At 44.2% G+C, this 25,595-nt stretch overlaps 1 protein-coding gene across 1 annotated transcript; it reads left to right on the top strand.

Moving 5' to 3' along the window:
- Positions 1-1,242: 1,242 nt before the first annotated feature.
- Positions 1,243-20,841, top strand: LOC103804017 (uncharacterized protein C1orf21-like; the record flags this gene model as incomplete). The annotated part of the gene is made up of 2 exons (XM_009076603.1): positions 1,243-1,336; positions 20,747-20,841. Coding segments are annotated over exons 1-2 (189 nt in total), but the record flags the coding sequence as incomplete, so codon positions are not given.
- Positions 20,842-25,595: the final 4,754 nt, after the last annotated feature.

Below are 25,595 nucleotides of genomic sequence, written 5' to 3'. Positions count from 1 at the left end.
TGGACTCGATGATCCTCAAGGGTCCTTTCCAGCTCTGATTGTTCCATGATTCTTTGATTTCTGGTGGGATGGATACTGCTATATCATGGAATGGTTTGGGTTGGAAGGGACCTTGAAAATCATCTCCCTGTCCTAAGTAAGTGTGCTTGTCTGATATCACAGGTAAAATTGTTGTGGTCAGCATGGAGCAAAATGAGCCACAACCTTGTAAAGTGCATGCCCAGAACAAAAGAGTTAAGAAATTGTGTGTATGACCTCATTGTATAGCTGAACTAACCAGCTTGGCAAAAAAGGGAGTTTCTAATTTTTCTGTAGCTCTTCTCCTCTTCTAAAAGGTTTGGCTGGTGGAAAGGCAAGCCAGGTCATCTTACCAGCCTTTGAAGTTGTTCACGTGGGGAACCAGTTAGCAATTAAACAGCTCATGGGTTTAAATTTGATTTTGGTTTTTTTCTATTTTAACCTAAAATGTCGCAGCTATAAAGTAGCTTTTTCTTCCCCCTTTTGTTTTATGTGACATCTGGATTGTTCGGGGAGTGCTATTCCTTCTCAAAATGGGGATAGCTGCCTTTTTGAGCTGTGGAGGTTTTATGGATCTGGCAGAGTAATGAACACATAGAAAAGAGATAATACAGCTGGGTATCGCCTTTCACATCTCCCAACAGAAGATCTCTAATTGATTTAAGGGGGGTATTTTGTCTGAACACTTGCAATTAGCAGCTCTTAATCAGTGAAATGCTTTGTAAGAAATCTGGCTTGATGGGTAAAAGGAGCAGGAGGAGCAGATATTGATGATTTCTTATCTTCTCTCCCCAAACCCTCTGTGTTCGTGGGAATAGCTGAGTGGGTGGGAAACAGATCACTGTGTGTTGCTTTTTTCAAGCCATGGATTAAAGGATAGAGCTGGAAGAGACTTTGAGTTCAACTCCTGTACCAAGGCAGGATTGATGTACCTTTATCGTGATCTACCTGAACTAGATGGCATTGAATCTGATTTTAGCAACCTCCAGCGATGCAGACCAGCTGTGCTCGTCCTCCTCCTCTTCACAACTCCCATTGTTTGTTTCCTTGCAGCTCCCCATTTAGAGGTTACCTTTTATCAATCTTTTCCTCTCTCTTTTGCCATCTTTTAGGTGCAGGTGACTTGGCAGCTGAGCAGGAAGGTGGATTATTTTGGTGAGAATGAGCGGGTGTCTCTAGAGATGCTCTGTGGTTCGGTCCAGCTGGAGCTGTCTGAATGAAGCTATGGGCTGTGCCTCCGCCAAGCATGTGTCTACTGTTCAAAACGAAGAGGAAACTCAGAAAGGGAAAAACTACCAGAACGGAGATGTGTTTGGTGGTAAGTGTGGCAGGATCTCATCCTCCTCCCAACATCACAAAGGGATATTTGGGAGTCTTAAACTTCCACAGAGTATCAAGGAAAACGCATGTTAAAATACGTCGTGGTGATAGAGCAGTTGGCCCATCCAAGGGGCAGCACCATGACACTTGAAACAGAGGGGTGGGTGGAAAGATTCCTTAGGCTGAAAAGGTTCCTTAGTGGAAATTTAACATTCTAAGTGATGTACAGTACTGCACTGTCTTTAACTCCACAAACACCGGAACAGTTCAAAGACATTTAATTGCATGACCCTCTCATTATGTCTCTGTTATGTATTTGTCATTGGGTACCAAAATAGTTGACTCTTTCCTAAAAACACAAGCCTGTTCAGTAAGAAAAAGAATTCTTTACTCCAGTTGTTCTGTAAAGCAATAAAACCTCAGTTCTGAAATCCTGTAGCAAACAGGGTTGGGAGGTGCAGTGAAACCAGAAACTGTGAGGCACTTGGTGCTGCTGGAAGCTGTGAACGTGGGATGAAAACATCTGTTTCACTGGGTGGGAAGATGAGTCTGTGATCCAGGTCTTGTGCATCAGGAGAAGGAAAGGGATAGGAGACAAAATGCATAGTCAGCTTCATGGTTTCTTTTGCCCCAGATTCTGTTTGTATGCACAAGGTGGGTTTTAGATAATGATGTAAATCCTAATACACTTTTTAAAATATTAGGAATTATCCCAAAGGCTGTTCAGAAAGGAAATGTCTAGGCCTGCCCAGATAATCTACCTGAAAGTTGTCAGCTGTGAATAGTCTACCTTGGCACTGTTATTCTTAAAACAGGTACTGAGTACATAAAAATTCTCTGGTGGCTTCTGTAGCAGTTGTTTGTGTAGCAGGGAGCAGGACACATCCAGCAGCAAATAATATCTCCCTTTCATTTCATTTTCACTTTTCCAGCCTTTCTGAGGGCTGGTTTGCTCTCCCAGTGGATCCCAGGTGTAAGCTGAGGAGAAAGTTGTTGTTCAGCATTCAGTGCTCCTCCACTAAGGTGCTGCGTTTGGAATTGTAAATTCAGCTTATTGCTTTTTTATCTGGAACAGCCTTTAAGTGCAGTCAGGAACAGCAAATCAGTGCCTCAGAGGAATTTGAGTTTAGATTTTAGCTGATACTGAGTGAGGGAGCAGTTTTTGGCAAGCTGTATGTCTCAGCCCTTTGTTTTGGTAGTTCTTTAACCACATGCTGCAGGCCAAAGATCAAAACTTTAACAAGGAGAAACTTAAAGTAGCTTCTGGAGGCAGAGGATGAAGCAGATCGAAGGGATTGTGGAAGACTCCCATTTATAGAGCTGGACTGGTGTCAGCAGGATCATTTAGCTATTCTGGGATCCATTTGAGGGCTGTTCATCATTCCCTGGGTTACTGTCAGGAGTACTACCTGCTGCTAACCATTTTCTGGCACATGCTTCAGGTTAGGCACACAGCTCATCCTTGCTAAAGATGCAGTTCCATGACTGATCCTTTTTTAGCAAAGAGTTAGTGTCTGTGACTTAAGCAACTTACTGAATGGTAGCCCCAGAAGCCACATTTTTCCCTTGCTGCTGGAAAACATCTGCTAGGTCAGGAATTAGGTGCATGAGGAAGCTCAGCTGGAGTGTCCCTGGCTTTACAATCCCTTGCTCCCACCCCCTGCCCTGGGCAGGGACAACTTCCACCAGCCCAGGCTGCTCCAAGCCCATCCAGCATGGCCTGGAACACTCCCAGGGATGGAGCAGCCACAGCTTCCCTGGGCAGCCAGTGACCCACCACCCTAATGTTTCCTTTCTTATTTCTGGGAAGGGACAGAAGTGTCTCATCCAACCAGTGGCCAAGAGCAGAGTAGCTCTGCTGTCTGTAGGGAGTGAAAATTAGCTGCAGAATGATTAGGCAGAGCAAGACCAAGGTGAGTAGCAGTGAAATGAGGAGCAAGGAGGTCAGGGAAAGGGAATTAGAGATTAATTTTGGAGAAAGAGTCAATGGGAAGGATTGTGCTCTCCAGTTATAGTGTTTGGATACTTTTTTTCTAATCCGTAATTTCTACTTGGCTCTGGATGTCACTTTGAATCCAGAGAGAATTTTCTGAGCTTCTCAGTGTGATGCAGTTCTGCTTTGGCTCTTCCTCAGAGCCTCTAGATCTCTTTTCCTTCTTGCCCTGGTGGGACTGGGTAAAGCCAAATCTATTAACTCTTTGAGAGATCATCACTTCCGTGAGGGTTTTTTTCAGCTTTTAGAAGGCACTGCAGGTTAAGATTGATCTCTAGTGCCTTATTTCCTCCCCAGCTTTTAACCTGTTTTCTTTTTTCAGTGGAGCAGACACACTGAGCCAGGTGTTTGCTGTGAATTTGAAGCTCTGGTGTTTGAAACCCACTGTGAAACCCATGAATTCTGTAAGGACAAATTCTGGTTAAGGGAAAAGAGAACCTAAACATTTCCATCTTGTGCTGAAGTGCAGAAGTCACACTGCATTTTTGCTGTGCTATCGATTTAAAAGATTGAGTTAGCAAGCCTATCAAAGGAGATGTTCTAGAGAAGATTGAATATAATATGATTATTATGTCTTGTTGGTCTCTAATGACTTTAAAATCCCCCTAATAAGGATAGTAATAATAAATCTTCATTTATTCATCATTCCACTTCAAAGCTGATTTCCAGGGCAATACATAAGAACTATAATATGTAAATACCAATGAAGGACAAAATGCCATGATAGAGCCTTGGGCATTGTTGATTTCAGCATATGCTTTTGATAATGTAACATCTCTTGTAGATTAGTTCTATTTCTGCCTTTATAAAAAATCCTGACGTGTTCATTTGGGGAGGAGGATGTTGACGTAATTCTTTCTGTAAGGAAGTAAGTGGTAATGTGATTTGGGGGAAAAAAATAGATGTGGAATCTGTTCATTAATCTGGGAGGCTAATCCAGACGTTTCTATGGAGCTCTTGGGAGAACAAACATGGCAGGTGAGAATCTCCTGACAAACTGGGAATATCCGGATAGGATTTCTGCTATTAAGAGCAGCTCCAATTGCTAAACCAGTCTAAATAAAGCTGAAGGCAAAGCACAATGGTTTATAAACCAATTTATCTCGGAGCAGCTGGGAGAAGGCTAGGAAAGGAAACCTTCAGCATTGAGGTATTGTAATGAGATTGAAACACTGACTGATGCACAAGGCCAGGCTTGGAGCAGCCTGGGCTGGTGAGAGGTGTCCCTGCTCAGGGCAGGGGGTTGGAACGAGGTGGTCCTTAAGTCTCTTCCAACCCAAACCATTGTATGATTCTGTGATAGTATCTGGTTGCTTCACAAGCTCTAGGACAGTCACCTTCCCTGCTGTGTGTCACAGACACCCCCTGGTTCACAGATGGACACATGGAGAAGGTGTCAGAGACCTGTTGTCAGGTCACTTGCAGACACACATGCCCTTATCTCTGCTCTTCCTCACTTGTTTTCTCAACAGGTTTCTCTTACATTGATACTTCTTCCCAAACCTTATGCCAGAGTTCAAAATCCAGCAGGAAAGTTAGAGTATTTAACTATGGCAAGTGTTGACCTGTCCTGTGTGATGGCAGTTGCTCTGCAGGGCTGGGAAAGCAGCAGCCAGTCTCTCCAAGCTGTGAGTGAGGTTATGATGCTATGAGCTCATCACAGGCTTTCTCATGTTGTTGTTTCCTTTCTTCCCGTGTGTTTTATGGGTCTGTCTCACTTCTGCTAATCTCTGTCTTGTAACAGTCAGTTCTTTTCTCTATGTCTCATCCATGTGGACATCTCAGTCCACTGTCAACCACAGCAGAGCTCTGACTTAGCTTGAAGTAAATGCCAAAAAGATGCTAAAACAATAGAAACCTTTAAAAGATGCCCACTGAATACAGGATGAGAATAGCATGGGGAATTTGGGACTATGATTTACCTTTCCTAAATATCCATCATCATCTCCAAAAATACTGTGCCCCAGCCTTTGTAGAGATTAGTTTTGAGGGCTCTTTCCTTAATAGATAGGCCTGGAATTATCATCTTACCGAAAACTTCAGTCTTGGGATGTTGCTCAGGACGCTCAGAATATCTGGCAAGGCTGTTCAGATGTCCTTAACTGATATGAGGTAACTTTGTGAACCCTCCTTGTTCCTGTGTGCCAAATTCTGGAGATCATCTTCTGGCCATTTGAAGTTGGGAAATTGGGAAGTTTTCAAATAGAATTTGCAGTGGGAAAAATACCTCAGAAGTGTTTTCAGTGTATAACACCCTCCTGTTGTTATGCCATTAGAACACCTCTCCCTTTCCCTCAACTGTCAGGAAAAAACATGCTAAAAGTGAAAAGGAGAAGTTCTTTCTTCTGGAAGACAGTGTGGTCGTCCTCACTGAGCTGAAACTCTCTGGGAAGCTGCAGCTTAAGGAATGTCACTTGTGGCATAGAATCTTGGAATTTTAGGGGTTGGGATGGAGCTTAGAGATGATCCAGCCCCAAGCCCTGCCCTGGGCAGGGACACCTCCCAGCAGAGCAGGTTGCTCAAGGCTCATCCAACCTGGAATGAACAGTGCCAGGGTGTTGTGTTGGCTGTGACCGTGTGCCATGGTCAGAAGGTCTCACAAACACACAGCTCTCTTTGCCTGGCAGCAGTTATGTTATTGACTCTGTTGGCCATCTGATTAGCACTCAGATGCTAATTGCTCCAGCTCGTTTGGCTGTCCTAACATGCTTCTGCAATGTCAGGGCTTACCCATTTTGGGGACAGATGCACAGGGCCCAGCACCATGCAGTGTCCAAATTCCATGCAGGGTATTTTGTGACTATAACCTTTTTTAAAAGCTTTTCCAAGCATGAACAACTATTTCTGGTACAGCCACAGCACTTGTTCCATGCAGTGCTTAGTCTGAGCTCCGTGGAAGTGAGTGACATGTAGGCAACTCTGTGGAAGTGAGTGGCATGGAAACCCAGTTTCAGCCAGACTGGATGAGGCTTGGAGCAGCCTGGGCTGGTGGAACTAGATGCACTCCCCCCAAAACATTTTTTGGTTTTTTTTTTTTTTTTTTTTTTTTTTTTTTTTTTTTTTTTTTTGTTCAGTTGAAATTATTTTCTGTAGTTTGACTTCTTTGTTTTACTGCACAGTTCCAGCCCAGCTGGGTGACAGGCTGCTTCTTATCCAGGTAAACAGGGATCAGTCCTGAACATGTGTTTCAGGAAGTAAGAGAGAAGAATACAACCAACCCTACCTTGTTGTTATGTTCACATGGGAAATGCAATAAAATCACATATGTTATCTAGGTTTATGGTGTATTTGTGTAACTCTGACAACACCCTTGGTAAGACAATAATTTACTATTTTATTCCCATAAGGAAGCACCAGAGTTTAAAAAAAATAATCAAAACAGAGAAAAAAAAAAAAAAATCAAAACAGAACCAAACCCTCAGCCTCAGGTTTTATCTAGTTATGTATTCATGATTGCTGTGTGCAAAGGGTTTTCCACATGAACTAAAACTGTATTTTCACCTTTTGTGGGTGGAAAAAGGTGCAGCTTTTGCAGTAAAAGGACAAAGCTGTTCTGGACTAGCACTCAGGGATCTGATAGCCTCTATCCATTAATTTGTGAGCCTTTTGGAATGATGGTGATTGAACTAGTTCTCTCTTCTCCTAGTCCTCCCTTGCTTTTCTTCCCTTGCAAGTGGAGAAACAATGATCTGCTGGTCCTTCGGTCCAAATCCACAGCTCTTCTTCTTGTAGTCTCCAACAAGATACCTTGTCACTTTTAACAAGATTGGTTTTCTAGATTCTCTGATCCAGCAGTGAGGAAACCAGGTCAGAAGTGATGGGAGAGGAGCTCTTTGGATTGCAGGGTGCTGGAAAATTACTGAGTTATAAGTTGTTTCAGGGCAGCAGAGAACAGTGGATGAAAACCTTCCTAGGTGTGTATTTGTAGTTCTGTCTCCTATTATTTCAGTTCTTTTGAAAAACAATCAGGAAGCCTCTAAATGAGATGGATTTCCCAAGTGGATAGCAGATCTTTGCCATGGAAATGGATTTTTTATGGAAAGATCTTTGCCATGGAAATGGATTTTTTTATGGAAAGGGTGCTCAGGCATTGGAATGTGCTGCCCAGGGAGGTGGTGGATTCCCCATCCCTGGAGGTTTTCAAGCTGAGACTGGATGTGGCACTTGGTGCCATGGGCTAGTGACCACGGGAGGGTTGGACTCGATGATCTTTGAGTTCACTTCCAACCTGGTTGATTCTGTGATTCCATGAAAGGCTGCTGAGGTTTTCCTACCTGAAAGAGAGTTGGGCTTAAAGCAGAGCAGGTACCTGTGGATTGGCCTGGCAGCCCTCAGACTATAGATACCTCCTGGGGGTTAATCTTCTTGCAACCTTTTGTCATGGTATTAGATAAGGGAATTATTCTGCAAAGTCATTCTCCTTAGTGTAAGGGGATCTGTTGGATCCTAGCTCTGGTTTTTTACAGGTCTTTGCAGTGGTGCCCATGTTTCCAGCCTGGTATCTGCTGGGTTTGGTATGATACAACTGCACTTTTGGTGGGGATTTACAGTCTAAAGAGAGAAGGTGAACCAAGGTGGAGAAAGAGTTGTTATCCCCATTTTGGGGGGCAGAAATGAATCACAGGCAGGCCAGAACTTCCCTGCTTCTTAGTCCAGTGTGAGCTTTCACCTTTTACAACCTGTGTGTCAGTGTCAGAGCACCCGAAGGAGAAGGAGCAGAGTGTGGGGGCTCTGAGGGCACCCCTGGGTCTCTGCAAGCAGCAAGATGTGGTGTTATTCTTGGGACTGACCTTTCCTGCAAGCTGCTTAGCTTGCTGGAGAGCCCAGCCCAAGCTGGATACAAATCCAGTGCGAGGGGTGTGCATTTCACAATTGCATTAGTGGGCTATAAATAGGGCCATACATCCGCCTTTGAGCTGGCTAGAGAGGAGCCAGGATGTATTTTCTGGCAGCCTTAGTGCTGAAGGAAATCCGTTTATTTCATGGTACAGGCACACTTATTTTTTTTGCTTAATCTTTAAAAGGCAGAATCCTCAATGTTCGTTGCCTAACTGGAGGTGCAAACGAGGAGAAATCATGGTCAAAATGCCATATACTGCAGTTTCCCAAGTGTTTTATTACTGTGCCACAAAGTTTGGAAATAAACCCAACAAACAACCCAAACAACAAAAACCCAAACCCAAAGCCTGAAATTTGGCAAGGAAAACCTCACTCTGGGGGATAATTCTTGTGTTGATTTCAGCTACACAAGGCTGTCATTTTAAAGGAGAAATGTCATAGAGTTTTAGGGGTTGGGATGGACCTTAGAGATCATCCAGCCCATCCTGACAGGAGGTTGGAGTCAGGTGGGAGTTGGTCTCTTCTCCCAGGCAACAGCAGCAGGACAAGAGGGCACAGACTCAAGCTCTGCCAGGGGAGGGTTAGGTTGGCTATTAGGCAGAGATTTTTTAGGGAGAGAGTGCTCAGGCATTGGAATGTGCTGCCCAGGGAGGTGGTGGATTCCCCATCCCTGGAGGTTTCCAAGCTGAGACTGGATGTGGCACTTAGTGCCATGGGCTAGTGACCACAGGAGGGTTGGACTGGATGATCTTGGAGGTCTTTTCCACCCCAGTTGATTCTATGATTCTATGGAAGTGTTAAGATTTCTGCCTCATGGGCGTATGAAGAACAAACCCTGCTTTCTGCTGAGTGGGTGTAATCGTGCCCTGCCATGTGCCTTTTCTTCTGCCCTGTGTGAGAGGAGGGCCTGGCAGGAAGGATCAGGTTGAGGGTGCTTTTAAATTATGTATTTCCTTGCTGCTGTGGTAACAGGAGCACTGCAAGGGGCTGTTCAGGCCATAGAGGTGCTGAGCACTTCGTGTTCTGTGGTGCTGGGAAGGAGCATGGAGTCACCTTTGTTTCAGGATTTATGGTTTCAGGAATGCTCTTGATCTATTCAGAGGGGAAAAAGTGGGTGTAGTGGGTTTGTTTTTTTCCATGGAAGTCTCCTAAATTATATTAGTGGTTGTGTTTATTTAAATTACATACATTTTATCCCCTGTGTTTTGTCATGAAGTATATATTGAGTTTCTAACTGTGGGAACTAGGTGCATCTTGAGATCTTTTGAGGCTGAAAGTGTTGGTCCAATACAAGTGCTCTAAGCACACATTTCTTATTTGGATTTTTCTTTTTGCTATTACGAAAAACTGTCTCTTCTCAAGGATTGATATTTAGAACGTGTTGCCTAGAGGGAAGGGAATAAAGCCTGGAAAATCACTAGCTTTTTATAATTTCCTTTTCTTTCCCACCTGGTGATCTTTCCACTTTGAGCATCTCTCACATGTGCTTGTTCTTGTGTAATTGGCTTTGATGTGGTCGCACGCAGCAAACAGGGACAAGCACTGTGAGGCTCAGATTCTGTTGGTGGGGACAGGGGAGGAGATTGTTAGCACAGCTCAGGCTCCAGCCTGCAGAGAAGTGGGGGATAATTTGTGGCTTGGCATGTATGGCAGGATGGAGATGTTAAACCAGACACCTCCTGCGACTGGTCGGCGCTGGGAGCCTGGAGGTCCTCACTGCCTGGTGCTGCTCTGGTTCTGGGAATTTCTTAGGATGTTCCCAGTGATTGCCTCAACCATACTCCTCTGTCAGCACTGTGGTAGGTGTTTGTTTTCGGGGTTTTACCTAAAGCTTTTGCAACATGGATGCTACCAGGGCACGTAGATCTTTCCGAGGTAATTAACTCTGAGCACTGTAACCAGAGTAAGATATTAATCTTTCCAATAGGTTAATTTTGTAGCTGTTTGGATGGTCTGTAAGGAAAGTAATGTAATTAACTGGTGTATCTTTTGCATCTGGAAATGTGTGCTGTATTTTATAAATCAAGTTTTCATTAGTCCTCCCTTCTTGGTTGAGAGAAATACTAGCCATGAGGAGTCAGTTGTGCTCATCATGTATCTCCAGGTCATTACTGGTCCTGGGGAATTATTCTGTCCCTTTCATAATGGAATTAATACAAATGAAACTGCTGTTGATTTACTCGTTGAGGTACATGAGCAGTGGAAATGTGATAGACTAATATTAATAGAAGAAAGGTACCATGCCAGGAAGGATGTGAAAATCCATTTCAAGTCATACATCGCAGGGCAAGAGTCTCATTTAATAGCTGACTGATGGAGAGTGGCATTGCTTGTTAAGTAAAGAGGAATCAGCTTCGTTATCGACAAGGAAACTGAAGACACCTTATCCTGTGTTTGCAATAATAGGATGTGTGTAATTTTGGGGGTGTGGACTGGTAGTGACTTATTTTCCAGGGGACTCTTGGGATGAATTGAGGAGAAGTTTTTGGTGCCTAGAGCAGTTGATGGATGGGGCTGAAAGGAGCAAGACCTCCATTGCTGTGTGAAGGATGCTCATAGTAATGGTCAATTAGGTATTTTTTCTGGAATCTGAGTAGTCCCTGACAGGTTCTATGCTGAAATGATAGATGTTCTGCAGTGGAGTACGTGGCCAGGTGCTGGTGGGGGAAGGTCAGCAGAGACTGGGAGTTGATGGGGAAAAACCTGAAGAGAATTAAATATTGAGTGCTTGGTGAGTTTTTTTTTCTTTTCAAGGGAGCACTGGAATGGAGTTGAAGTAGCCTTTCCACCCTATCCATGCTGTGCTGCCAAGATTGGCTGAGGTGGCAGCTTTTGGGATAGTTTCCAGGATGCAGCACAGAGTTATGGGGACAGCACCCACCTGTGGCTGAGGAGGTCTTGCCATCACTGCCTACAAACTCACTAGGTTTTTACCACCCAGTTGGATTGTGGGAGAAGTTTTCTTCTCCTTGTCCTCTCTTCTTCTTGTGTTGTGGGTTCTGTTCTATTCCAGATGACTGTTCCTCTTCTCTCTTGTCTCTCTCCCTTCCACAATGCAGAAGTTTATGGCAGTGAAGCCAATTCTTCAAGCTTTGCTTTTGCTGTTTCTAAGTGGCAAAAAGTGGCTTTCTTCAGAGCAGGCTCATACAGTTTTGTTTAAAAATTAAGTTTGGGGTGTTGACACGCAGTGAGTGAGTGGATGGCTTTCTTCAGAGCAGGCTCATACAGGTTTTTTTTAAAAATAAGTTTGTGGTGTTGACACGCAGTGAGTGACTGGGAATGCAGAACTTCAGCTCCTTTGAGGTGCAGGGAGGCCCTTGCTGCTCCCCCATCATGGTAAGGCAACCTTGATCCAGAAACCTTCCTGGTGGCTTCATGCAAACAGCAGTGTTTTCAAGGCACAGACCCTTTGTTTTCCTCCTGTCTGTTCCTTGAATGAATCTCTCTGCTGCTTGTTTCCTCTCCTGCTTGCATTTCTCAATTTGATCTTTTTAGTGGGCAAGATAATTGCATTTACTAAGTATCCTTCCTGCCAAGCACCATAGCTGTAATCTCCTCCACCTGAGAAATGGTTTCCTTTGAACAGCCTGGTGTCTGGCTCCAAGTTATGTGCTAATTAAAGGTAAAAAAAAGTGTGTGTGTGTGTGTATATGTATGTGAATCATATAGTTTCAGCAAGCAAAAGTCTGGGTAGCTGAAAGATAGTTCTGAGTGCACACCACCAGCACTGGTTTTTGGCTTTGTAATTGCAGAGGAGTGCACAAAAGTCTTTAATTATATAATCACATGGCTGGTCTTTTCAATACTATCTTATATGTGATGTTTTCTCAGATCTTAAAGATGGTACAAGCAAGGCAGAAATTGTGTGTTTAGTGGTAACTGGATCTTAGGATGTTGAGGTTGTATTTTTAAGTCTTTTCCTGAGATAATGAAATAGGCTCTGAAGTTGGGGTAGATTTCCCCATGCTTGAACCAGCTGCTGGCAGCATGGCCTGGCCAGAGGGGTTCATTGGTGGGGTTGGCCAGAGTGTCCCTGGCCTTGTCAGGAGCTGTGGTGGAGCAGAGCAGCAGCAGAGTGTTACCTTCCTTCATGGGGTCCTGGAAATTTTAAGGTTTCCAATCCTCTCTCTACCACACACAGGCCCATCCATGTGCCCATTGTCCCCAGGAATTGGTTTTCAAGCAGTTTTGGGTACTCAGTGTCTTCGACTTGTTCATGCATCTTTCCATACTTCTCATTGCATGTATGTGATGTAACCCTGAGGAGCATGGAAGAAGTCTGAGCTGGAGCAGGAAAAATCTTAAGTGGTATCCTGACTGGCAAACTCAGCTCCCTCCTTGGTCTGCAGACCTGCATGCATACGAAGCAGAAATCTTCATGGGAGAATTATTTCCCCCCAAACAACTCTATTGCTTGCACATCAATATGTATATCATAGAATCACAGAGTGGCCTGGAAGGGACCTTAAAGGGCATCTAGTTCCAGCCTCCTGCCATGGGCAGGGACACTTTCTACTAGACAAATTGGTCAGAGCTCCATCCAACCAGGCCTGGAACACTCCCAGGGATGGGGGCCCTTAAAGGGCATCTAGTCCCACCCCCCTGCCATGGGCAGGGACACCTTCCACTAGACCAGATTGGTCAGAGCTCCATCCAACCAGGCCTGGAACACTCCCAGGGATGGAGCAGCCACAGCTGCTCTGGGCACCCTGTGCCAGAGCCTCAGCACCTCACAGGAAAAAACTTCTTCCTGATGTCTAACCTAAATTTGGGTCTGCACAGGGGTAGTTTGATAAAGTAGAGAAGAATTTGCTAAATCTTTCAGGTAAGCATCAACCTTGAGGGAGTTAGTGTTTCATGAAGCACTGGATGTGTCATGGGGCTGCTTGATGTCTTAGAGAAGATCTACCCCCATCTTGCTGAACTTTAGGGCAAGTGTCCTCCTGGTTCTGCAGAAGTCTTCCAGGGAGGGTCTGGTTTTTGTTCTTTTTTTATTCCTCCAAAAAGCCAACCCCAGCAGTCACATCTGCTTGGAGCAGAAGCAGTTGTTGGCGTTCCTTGGGCAAATGTTAGGACTGTGTGGGAAGGAGAAGAACTCCCTGAGGGTGGTCTTTCCAGATGTGCTGTGATCTGTGCAGTTTGTTGATTTTGAAAAGGCTTTTCTGTCAGATGATTTGTATTCTGTTGGCAGAGTCAGTGTGTTGTTGGTGCACCTGTTCTCTGTTTAATATCTGGTGGTGTCCACGGCCTCAGCTCCCAGCAGTGGCTGTATTTTTAGATTGGATTAAGGTAAGATAAGTTGATTTGGGAAGTCTGAATGAGCATTTTCAGATAATCCTGTGAGAAAAATGAGTTGGTTTATTTCCTGAGCTATTTTTATGGTTCTTGTGAGTGGAAAAAACATGATCACTAGGATCTCAGATTCCCTGTGAGTTGGTGGTGACCCTTTGAGGGTTGATGACACAGGAGGACAAGGGGCTGCTCACCCAATGCTGGTTGAGCTCTGAAATTCCACTCTCAGCCCACATCCAGGTGGATAGGAAATCCACCCCCACAGCTGTGAATCTCAGCAATTAAGTCAGAATCAAAACAGCCCTGTAGAATCAAACGAGCCACGTGGGTGCTGTGTTCTCTGATATCTAACTTAGCTATCCTCCATTTCTTAGTATTTAGTTTGAGAAATAATACTTTACAGGATTTTTCTAAAAAATTTCTCTGACTGTTGACTTTTGGGGGGATTTTTTTTTGTCATAGCTTCTGCTGGAATCCAGGCAGGTTATAGCCACATACAGTAGCAAAGCTGGGATAAACTAGCTCATCACACCTTTCCTGTGCTCCAAACTGGATGGACTCAACCTGTGGCATTTGAGGCTGACGACTCAGGTGGTGGCAACTGCTGCCACCCAAGCAGCCTAATTCTACTCCTTGACTGTCCCTGTGGTCAATGATTTTATTTTTTGCCCTGATGTCTAGCCTGGATCATTCGAGAGCTAAGCTAAACCTTCTGCTGCTCGTGTCCTCCCAGTGTGGCTGTGATGCTCAGAGTATTCCTCCTTCATCCAGCTGATGCATCCAGCTCTGGTGTCCACAGCACAGGAAGGACATTGACCAGCTGGAGCAAGTCCAGAGGAGGAGCACACCCAGATGATTAGAGGGATGGAGCAGCTCTGCTGAAGAGCTGAGCTGAGAGAACTGGGATTGTTCAGCCTGGAGAAGAGAAGGGTTTGGGGTGACCTAACTGTGGCCTTCCAGGACCTGAAGGGCCTACAAGAAAGATGGAGAAGGACTTTTGACAAGGGCATGTGGTGAGAGGAGAGGGTGGCAATGGCTTCTCACTGCCAGAGCACAGGGATTGATGGGATATTGGGAAGAAACTGTTTCCCTGTGAGAATGCTGAGGCACAGGTTGCCCAGAGCAGCTGTAGCTGCTCCATCCCTGGAAGTGTTCCAGGCCAGGTTGGATGGATCTCTGAACAACTTGGTCCAGTGGGAGGTGTCCCTGCCCATGGCAGGAGGTTGGAATGAGGTGATCTTTCAGGTCCTTCCAACCCAAACCATTCCATGATTCTATGATGTTTGGCATATTTTGTGTTCAGCATCTAAGTGCCTCACCTGCTGCTACATATTTCAGTTAAATTGCATCAAAATCTCTTCTGGTTTTTAACAAATATTTTTAGAAAGAGCAGTTGAGTCCTTCATCTAAATATAGCTTTTAGCTTCCAAGCCTCAGAGAGAGGAGAGCACGTGAAGCTTTGATCCGTGGCACTCCTCGTGATCGCAGCAGTAGGAGTACTTTCTGCACCTGGCAGGAATAAGTGTGGTACAGAGACATTTGTTAGACAAAAAGTTCATATTTTTACAGAACAGAAATGTGTTTTCTTATGGATGAAGGATAAACCTTGGCATGTCCTGTGATAGGAAGGCAGGAGAGACTTAAGTAAAATATCGAACACAGGCAAATGAAGGTGTGGTTAGGAACTTTCTTCCTGGTGTTGTGACTGAAGTACCACTCACCTCCTGCCTGATCCCTTGCTAAAAATAGAGGAGAGGCTCAGCCATCATCCCTGTTGGTGACAGCAGAGCCAGAGCTGCATGTCCTTAGGTGTCTGAAATGCAAATGCAATGCAAATCAGCCCTGATTTATTTATTTAAAGGCCTGATGTTTAACAAAAGGTTTCTCCAAAAGTCACAGCGAGTCTAGATAGATTTGATGAAGTTACGTTTTTTTTTTCCTGATGGTTGTCTTCATAACTGAGCCAGAAACAGTCATTGCTGATGTTCCTGTGGCAGTGGCACTTACAGCCATGTCTGGATTTGCTGAAGGAATTTTTCTCATCGGAACAACCTCAGTTTTCTCCCCCTACCCCCAGTAATTGTTTCAATATTACAAGTTGATATGCTCATTTATCACTGAAATCATTATTAATGAGTGCTGGTTTTCTTTGTCACATTGCCATGGCAACTGGGTGACATGTTTGAGGAGAACTATCTGTTTCCAGATGGAGATCTTCATTCATAAAGATTTGCCTGCTGAGAAATTTTTTGCAGCATATTCAACTTCAAAATTCTTCCTCCTCCCTTAGCCTTACCCAAGAGTTTGGAACTCGAGGCGTTGCTGCTTTCTGGTTTACAGCCTGTGATTTTGTGGTGGGTGTTGTGCTTGCAGTATTTCTGTCTTTTATTTGTGGTTCAGTTGTGTTGTTTTGCTTTCCATTTAATTGGGATGCTTTGCTCCAGCTCAGGATTTGCTGTGACAGTCCTGGAAACCTATTCCTCCCCCATGGGAGTTATTGGAAGTCTTCTCTTTTTATGTGATATGCCACACAATAGAAGACAGGACTTGGTTTTTACTTCTGCTGCTGAAAGGAGCATAAAGATGCATTTCTCTTTACGGATGATACATCACTCTGAGTGATGATGTCCTAATTTTTTTGTACAAGAAAGATGCATGAAGATATTTCGCTTCCTTTTTGATATAAAACTGTATTTAGGAAAAAGTCAAGTAAATATGCTTAGAGCTTTGTATCATTTCCTTTATCCTGAACTTCGTACAGGTTTACCTTCTTTTAAAGGTCTTGTTGACTGCCAGAATTAATTAGGTCCTACTGGATCTCAATCAACCTTTCTCTGTTTCTCTGGGGTCATTTCTGATCACTCAGACCAAAATACCTCAAACTGTTGTGTTTCCTTTAGTAGAAATCAGAAGGTAAAATTCAAAAGGTGATTTTATCATCCTTTACTACTTCTACTCCAAGTCACTCTGACTTTATTGAGCCAAACTTGGGTAGTAGTTTTGTGCAGATGCCTAAAGAAAAGGCATTAAAGTCACATTCATCCAACCTGTCGTTAATGTACTTGTCATATTCACCTAAGGCCACCAATAACCATAATCCCATGACATTCCTCAAGGTCTGCCTGTTGCTCAGACTTCCATCCTTTTGCACTTGCAGTGCCTTCACCCTGACAGGAACTTTAGAGCAGGAGAAATCAGTAATTGCTCAGAATTTGCAGATTCTGGAAAGTTGACTGGTCCCATTGCTTTCAGGAGTTGTTCTGCATTTCTCATGTCAGGTCTTTACTTGAACAAACTTGTGATGAGCTCATAAAAACAGAGATATTTACAGCTTAGCCTGATCCAAGGGGGGAAAAAAAAAAAGGGAGTTGAACAACAAGGCCAGGTTGGATAGGACTTGGAGCAACCTGCTGTAGTGGGAGGTGTCCTGCCCATGGCAGGGAGTGGAATGAGGTGATCTTTAAGGTCCTTCCAGCCCAAACCTCTCTGGGATTCTATGAATGTGAAGGGTAAAATTTGTGTCCTTGAGTAGTGTAAATGCTAGAGGGAAACCTGTGAGCAAAATTCAGTGTTTCTCCTCAGACAGCAGGAAGATTCCAGGTAGAAATATCAACACTGTAGCTGTGGTTCAGGTACCTACTGATGTTTGAGCAGCCTAGTTCAATAGCTGTTGAAATTAAGGAGAGATGAGGTTCTCCTCCATGCATTGGCCAGCTCAGAAATGGATGTTTCCAGGTGTGTCTTGCCATACCTGTGAGGCTGTAGGGCTTGTACACAGCTGGAGACTCCTCCTCTTTCTTCCTCTGGCTGGATAATGACTTGGCTGTTCTTTTCCCCTGGAAAGTGGAATCCTCTCTGTTTCTACCTACTTCCAGCAAACAACTGTTCAGTATGAACAAATGTTACCCATTTCTGATATTTGTGCTCCTTGTTTTAAGGACAATATTTTGCTTGTGGTATGGAACTAGGAGAGATAATGAGTAATCATGTTGCTTCAAACTTAACATCTCTGATCCATTCCCTTCATCTGTGTGTGTGTGTGTCTGATGAAACAGCTGCTCATGGCTCAGTCCTCTCTTCTGCTCCCATTAACCCAAATGAGGCTGATCACTGGCTTTGCACGGGCCAGTGCTGCATTTGCCTTTTTGTGGCATCCTGGTTCATGCACTGCCTGCTCAGAACACATGGCTTTGGGGGATTTAATAGCTGCCTGGCACTCCAGGCTGTTAATCATTCATTTAGGCACTGAAGCCTGAGTGCTGGCCACTCAGCTGCCTCTTCCCTAAGTGTGCCTCATCCCAAGAGATAGTCTCTTGGCCTTTAAGGCAGATCCTCAGCTTTAGATTGTGTCAAATGTTCATTGCTTTTTGAGATACAAGTGGAGATTTCTTCTGCTTGAACACGTGGCCTATATTGGAGCCCTGACATTTGTGTTAATTTTGTGAGACACTTTCTATTACAAGGCTGATTGTACTAACATTTACAGAAGCAGAGGTTCTCTGCTCTGACCCCCTGCTGTTCTTTGAATCTGTATTTGTAGAATCCCAGAATGGTTTGGGTTGGAAGGACCTTAAAGGTCATCTAGTTTCACCCCCTGCCCTGGGCAGGGACATCTCCCCCCAGCCCAGGCTGCTCCAAACTCCATCCAACCTGGCCTGGAACTCTCCCAGGGATGGAGCAGCCACAGCTGCTCTGGGAAACCTGTGCCAGAGCCTCAGCACCTCACAGGTAGGAATTCCTTCCCAATATCCCATCTAGCCCTGTCCTCTGGCAGTGGAAATCCATTCTCCTGAGGAGAAGGTGGATTTCTCTGAAGCAAGACTTGCTGTTTGGTGTGGTGCATTCAACTTGCCCCAAACATGTAGTGAAAAATGAGTGGTTTAGTTTTGGAGCCTCCCTTGCTGCTCTGTGTCTCAGGCAGGAATTCTGCAGGCACCTGCACTCCTAGGATGGAAAGAAGAGGAGCACCAACTGTGCTGCAGATAACTGAATAGGTACTGCATTCCTAAGTGAAGTGTTAACTATAACACTGCTGTAAATATCTGTGGAAATCACGTGAGAAATCTGTTCAAAGCTCTTTGCCACCATTTCAGGACTAATTGATGCATCTGGCAAACGATGCAGCACGTGCAGGATCTGTGCCCATGTTCATCATGAATTTAAGGTTTTATTTTGAGAACTTTTGTTGAGGATCATCTCTAAAAAGACTTCATCCTCTCCCACTGTATCAAAATGCCACGTATAAACCTGATTACAGTGGCTGTCAGCCATGGGCTCAGCAGTGCCCTGCTTGACTTGCTCCAAGAGGTGATGCCTTCCAAGGGAACATCCCTCACACACATTCCCCCCAGGATCAGCCTGGCTGTGCAGTTGGTGTTTGATCACAATCAATCTCATGGAATAATCAGGAGACACATTTCAGAGGTTATTTTTGCTGCAGAACATCAGGACTTCCACACCTCCTTCATTTTCAAGGCTGGGCTGAACACACCTCTCCCTTTCAGTGAACATGGGCTAGCTGAGGGTTGTGCAAACTTCCTTTGTGCTATTTTCTCTTGCTCATCTGTTTTCCCATTCAGATCCTTACATGCCACTGTGGGAGTTTGATGCTTTTTCTGCATGTGGGTTTTATTGCTAATCACAACAGAGATCACTGGAGCAGGGAGGAAAATGTAAGTTAGATAATTGCAGTCAATCAAGTCCTTCTCAATCCCAGGCTTTATTGTGTTCAGCCCTTTTGGGTTTATGAATTGTCACCTTCAGACTAGCTCAATTGCTTTGAAAAAAAAAAAAGGGAAAAAACCCTCAGAGTTGTTGTTCACGTTTACTGAGCTAATAATACAGTCTTCAGTTTCTCCATCCATCTATTTGGAGACTCTGCATCTGAGCTGCTATTTGATCAATCCACTGGTTTATTTCATTGTTTTTTGTCTTCCAAACAATCTTCTTTTAAAAATAAGCCTTACTTGTCAAAGAAAGGCTTATTTAACTCACAGACTCTGTACTTAGCAGTTGCCTGAAAACAACTTTCCTTCTAAATAATGTTGATTAGTTTTGTTAACAATGCAGCAACCCAGAAAAATCCACTTCTGTGTTTCCCTTAATAAGTGAGAGAAATTGGTTGAAAACAGAGAGAAAATGGAGTAACTTGGTGTGATTTCCTTCAATTTGCTGAGGTTTTACCATTTATTCCCAGTGTACTGTGTGTCATTTCACTCTGTATTAGTATTTTCCACTTCTGTGGGATAAACTTTCTCTCCTGCCTCGTATCTCCTGCTGGAGGAGTGTGGGGGCAAAACTCTGAGTGTTTTCCAATAGATCCATGTGTTGCCAAGAGAACCAGAGCAAGAAGGGACTGAGAACAGGCAGTGTTGGTGCTGTAAGGACTGGAGCCACAGTTTGGAGGGAAGAATCAGTTTTCCCCAAATCCCATCTCGTTCTGCCAAAGGAAAAAATCCCTTTATTCAAATTTTGGGTGGGATAGCACATGTGTGTTAGATAATATTTCCATACTGGCGCTGGGCTGGGAATTTATTATTCAAAGAGCTGAAAAATAGGACAAACCAAGGCTCTTAACTTTGCTTCTTCCTCATTTTCAGGCTGGATTTCTCTCTGGGTAATGTTCATGTGCAGGAAAGGTGGCCCCTGAGGGGGGAAGGGGAAGGTGGTCAGCGTGGGACCTGTTCTCCAGAAATCATTCTGTGATGTTGTGAGACAAGCAAAAAAGAAAACAGTAATTGGAAAGAAAAGCAGTGGGTTTGGGCATGAGTTGTTTTTTCCAGGTTTTAACTTCCATTTTAAACAGCCTCCATCAGCTTTGCCTTTGGTTTTTCAATGCAGGGAACATCCCTGAGCAGATTCCTCTCTCTAGTAACTCCTGTACATCCCTTGTTTTCCCACAGAATAAAAATCCAGGGAGGATTCAGGAGCAAAGAACTTGTTTGTATTGAACACATTCTACAGATAACTAGGGATTTGGGGGAGAGTACACACCAAACATCCTTGTTTTGAGGTGCCATAGATGATATACCAGTCCCAAAAGCTACTGACCAACTTCTAGAAACCAGAACTGTAAGAATTCTTCCTTCAGTCAGGAGATGCTTCCTTGGTTGTCAGTCACATTTCAGCCTTTGAAACTATATACATGTAATTTTTAGTTGCTTTGCCTAACTAGGGTCTTTCCTAGCCAGGTGCTTTGGGTTTAGGTTGGTTTTTATCAGCTGCTGAACTACACTGGTTCAAAAGTTTTTTTTCTTTTTGTTTTTTTTGTTTCTTGGTGCTCAGATGAGTATAGGATCAAACCAGTGGAAGAGGTCAAATACATGAAAAATGGGGGAGAAGATGATCAGAAAATAGCAGCCAGGAACCAAGAAAACTTGGTAAGGATTGAACTTATCACTTCTCTAATGCAATAACGTGGCTCTGCTTTTGTCATGACCTATGCGACGTGCAGCACATTCAGCTTACAGACGCAAGAGGATTTTGCTCCACTGTGTCATAACTCCCTGCAAAGCTCCCAGAGAAGGTGCAAAATATGACTTTTTCCTGCTTGTCTTTCTGAATTAGGCTCTACTTGATCTTGGAGTGAGTGCTCCCACGGTTCTACTCTCTCCCCTCCTTTGCAGAACCCAACAGGAGCTTTATTTTGCAATGTGTGTGTCTGTGGTATGAAGGAGTTGGTAGTAACACAGCAGTGCATTGCCATTAAGAAAATGACCTACTTATGGAGATATTATTTGCTCTATACTTGCTGGTTTTTCCATATTTTAAAATTCCCAGGGAAGGCAGTTCAGAATGGGAGAAACAATATGTTCATAACACAGCAGTCACAAAAATCAGTGTGTGTTTCTCTTGCCCTGATTTGAGCACTTTGTGCTCCTGGTTCCACTCACAGGAAGACAATCACAGGTAAATTCTTAGGACTACTTGAGATAACTAGGATGCTGTTGAAGCAGCTTAAAAATCAGGGTTGAGGCACTCCTGGCATTTCTTTCTGAGAAGTTTCTTCTCTCCTAAAGCCCAAGGAATGTAGGGTTTGGAATTGGCTGCTTGGGGCTCTGCCCAGTTGAAATTTTTGAAGGCATCCCACAGCTCTTAATAGTTGGGTGCAAAATTTCACAGCTGGTTCCACTCATTCGTTGCAGCTTTTCTTCATGTAGGATTGTTGGGTTTTTTTCCCCCCTCCTTCCATCAGTAGGATCAGAGGAGAGCTGATTTCAGTGGAACTATAATAGTTATCTCCAGCTGAGGATTTGCCTTTGGCAGCTATGCAAAAAGCCACTATTTGGGATATTTTTTTTCCTTTCCTGAAGTTCTAAGTGAGCTCCAGGCCACTGGATACTTCATACTCCCTCTTCTAGATGCACATACTTGTGTAGCACAACTGCACAGGCAGTTCTGGAGTAACCAGAGCTTATTTTGCTCTCCTAACCCCATTGCTGGAGCTGCAGGCAACACCATTTCTTCTTCAGCCTCCACATTAGGCATTTACCACCTGCAGTTTTGCATTGCTGATGCTCCAGTGCATGATGCAACTTCAGCTTGCAGCAGGATTTAGGGTGTTTTGGGGGGTTTCTTTAGAGCCTAAGAAAGATGTCTGAGAATATCACCTTTTCTAGCAGCATCCACAGTGCATCCAACTTTATCACCAGTGTGAGCACCTTTGGTTTGAACTGAAAGAATTGTGACTGCAGGAATGTTTTGCTTATTTTAGACACCTCAGGGGAGAAAATGGAGAAATGAACAAAATCATCATTTTTTGGGGGAAGAAAAAAAAGGAAAAAATCTAGCAGGTTTTTAGATGGTGTATTAGGGAAAGGTTCTTCCCCCAGAGGTGTTTGGGCACTGAACAGCTCCCAGGGCAGTGTCACAGCCCCAAGGCTGACAGAGCTCAGGAGTGTTTGGCCAATGCTCTCAGCACAGGGTGCAGTGTTGGGGTGTCCTGTGCAGGGACAGGAGCTGGACTGGTGATCCTTGTGAATCTCTTCCAGCTCAGGATATTCCATGATTCCATGTTAGATTTTTCAACTGGCCTTGAACTGCAGTTAAAGCAGAGCATTTGCAGAAGGTAACGTGGCACTTGAATGACAGCCAGGAAGAGTTCAGGAAGGCTTAGGTCTGCTGAGGTGACACAGTCACTGAAGTTAGAGGTAAAACTAGCTCAAGATCTTCTGCACTTTGGTGAGTGCCTGCTGCCTTGTAGCACCTAAGTGTTAGCCTGCTAAAATTTGGGAAGAACCATTTCTACAGCACAGTTCTGCTTGTTTTCTTATGGATGGGGCATGTCTGATGGGAGCAGTGGGTTTGTTGGAAAATGTAGCTTAATATGGATTTGGAGAGCTGGATAGCTCTTCTCTGTCATGTTTACCAGGAGAGAAATAAAGAACAATAACACTCAGACAGGATGTATGTGCTTTAAAACAAAAACTGTCTTGCACACCAAAAAGGCTTTATTCTCCTTTTCCTCATCTTACTATAAGGAGATTACCTTGTCTGTAATATATGCAGCTTTTTAATCCTGGGAATTGTCAAGTCCTCATCACTCCTGGGTTTTTTAAAGGGGTTTCAGTGTTTGAGTTGTCCTTAGTAAACATGTTTTAGTTCAGTGCTTAGAAGATGGGTTAAGCTACCCATCACTCAGGCTTTAATTTTCTTAATGTGTGAGAAGTTGGCAAGCACTTACATAATCCTGTCTTCTCATCAGCCATTTCCAGGCAACAGAGATTTTAGGAACAAGGCAAGGCGGTGGGAGAATCAACCAGCCCTTTTTCCTGCTCTCTTGTGGCTTAATCCCACATTTCTTTATTGTCACAGGGCTGCAAATTCACATCCCCTTCAGAAACACAGCCCAGAGGAGATGCAGAACCTCAGTGTCCTTACAGTCAGTGCCTGAGAACTGCTCTGGTGTGTGGGTTATCTCCTCTGATACTGGTGCTTGAATGATGTTATTCAGATGCCATTGAATTTTTCCATCCCATTATCATCTCTGTTACTTTTTTTAAGGTATTTTGAAGTTTTGCTTAAAAAACCCCCACCTTAGCTCAAGTGAAAATAAAACCTCTTCCCTTCTAGTTTAGGCTCTTTGATGTGGTGCCATCTCTGCCTTTGGTGTTGCAATATTTCTGAGTCGGGGGGGAAAAAGGTCACACAAGTAAGATAAAGAGAAGTGAGGCCATGGCAGTCACCAGGGAAATTGCCATTTCATCCCAGGGCCCTGTGGTCACAGTCCCAGGTTTTTATTCTGCTTAAGGAGAGTGGAGAAGGGGTGAGACACGTGAGGCTCTGGCAGTGAATCACCAGCATCTCAGCTTCAAGCTCAGGCTCAGGCAGGGCTCAAGGCTTGAGCAAGTCTGACACTGTAAAGCAGAAATGCTCCTAAGTTGCACTGACAACAGGAATGGCTGTGCTAGGGCTGTCTGCCAGGTGAAACAGAAGATGCTCCATAGGAAGACTTTTTCTGGCAGAATCAAAGGCCTCCTTGAATTAAAACATAGGCTCTTGACAAGGGGAAAAAAAAGGAAAAGAGAAAAAAGCCAAGCTTGTTTCTGTCAAAGTCAGCTGTTTTCCTGCTCTTCCTTCCTATTCATCAACCTGATTCCTTCTTTACTCAGGTTGTTTCTCCAGTTCTCCACTTGCTGCTGGGATCTCTCTGGTCCTGATCTCATTCCTGGTACCTCTGACACCTCCCTGAGCATCCTGCCTGGGATCTGGTCCTGATCTCATTCCTGGTACCTCTGACACTTTCCTGAGCATCCTGCCTGGGATCTCCACACTCAAAATGAAGCCAGACACGTTGCACTTGAGCTGGCAGATCCACGTCCTTGCAGCCTGGAGATGGGAGGAGGATGTAGCAGGATCAGGTGCTGAGGAGCTGGGGTTGCTCTGAATGCTTCACTCTGAACCATGTGCTTTGATAGCTGTTCAGCTAAACTAGGGACACTTGGCGTCAGATCCTTGAAGAACTAGTGGCTAGGTGAAAAAAAGAAGGAATTTGTACTAGCTGCATTTTTAAATCACAAGTGTTGGATAGATATTGGTAAGAAAACATGGAAGCTGTGCTAATTTTCCCATGAGATGTGATGGTGCATAGAAGGCTGTGCCTGTGTTGTTATTCCCAGAGGAAAACAAGCAGCTGTGATGGTTCTTTGTACATCCAGAAGCAGAAGGGTTGGCTGGGATGGGTTATGGGTGTCCTGGGCTTTGTTTCCATGCACAGCTTGGTGCCAATGTGCCAAGGAGGTGATAAACCACCATGTGTTAAAACTGAACCTCACCTCCCTGTGACTCCACAGCAGCTCTGCAAAACCCCACTGGGGCAGGGGGATCTCTCCTGCATCTCCACATCTTTCTGGGGGACTGTGGGATGTTGAAGGGTTTGTGATCAGCGTTCTCCAATGGGAGTGTTACCAACTTGGAGTTTGCCACTCAGCAGATCTGGCTGGGATTTTTTTGGCCCTAAATATTAGCAGAAGGTAATGGTGGCTGATCACATGTGTCCCATCCTTTGGGTTTGTCACTTTGGAAAGCTCAAATTCAGGCAGTATTTGTAATTTAAAAGGTTCAATCCATTCTAAACCCAAGCTGCTACGAGCAGGTATGACCAGAATAAATAACACACTTTCCCATTGCTAAAAATCTGTGGATTTTTGGTTTGGAAAGGAGTGTTTAGCTGTACAGCATCGTGCTAACTAGGCAGGGTACAATTACATAACAGCCTGTTTCGCATTCCTAACAGGGCAGATTTAATTGTGCTCATTTCCATGCCTTCCCAGCACTCATGGCTCTCCACTGTAACATCCTCCTGCCAGGAGAGGTGGAATGAGAAAAGGTGTGTGGTGTTGTCTTGCAGCTCAGCACTGCTTTGACAGACTTGATGTGCTGTATCAGTTTTCCCCCTAGATGGGCTGTAGTACCCCAGAAATTGCCAAATCCCTAAAGCTGCATTTCGTTTGCATTAGGTGCTTATCTTGATATTTATTGCAGTTCAGGTTTTGGATGTTTTTCTAACTTTTATTCATCTTTTTCCTGGGCTGCCTTGGCACAAAAGGCCCCTTAGTGAGATTTCTGTGCTTTGTTGTCCAAACCCCCGAAACAATTAGGTCTAATCCTCTGTTTCATCCTGAAGCTCTGGAGT

This window comes from Acanthisitta chloris, unplaced genomic scaffold (assembly GCF_000695815.1).
Source record: "Acanthisitta chloris isolate BGI_N310 unplaced genomic scaffold, ASM69581v1 scaffold12636, whole genome shotgun sequence".
NCBI classification, from domain to species: Eukaryota; Metazoa; Chordata; class Aves; order Passeriformes; family Acanthisittidae; genus Acanthisitta; species Acanthisitta chloris.
This window is presented reverse-complemented; position numbering and strand designations above follow the sequence as displayed.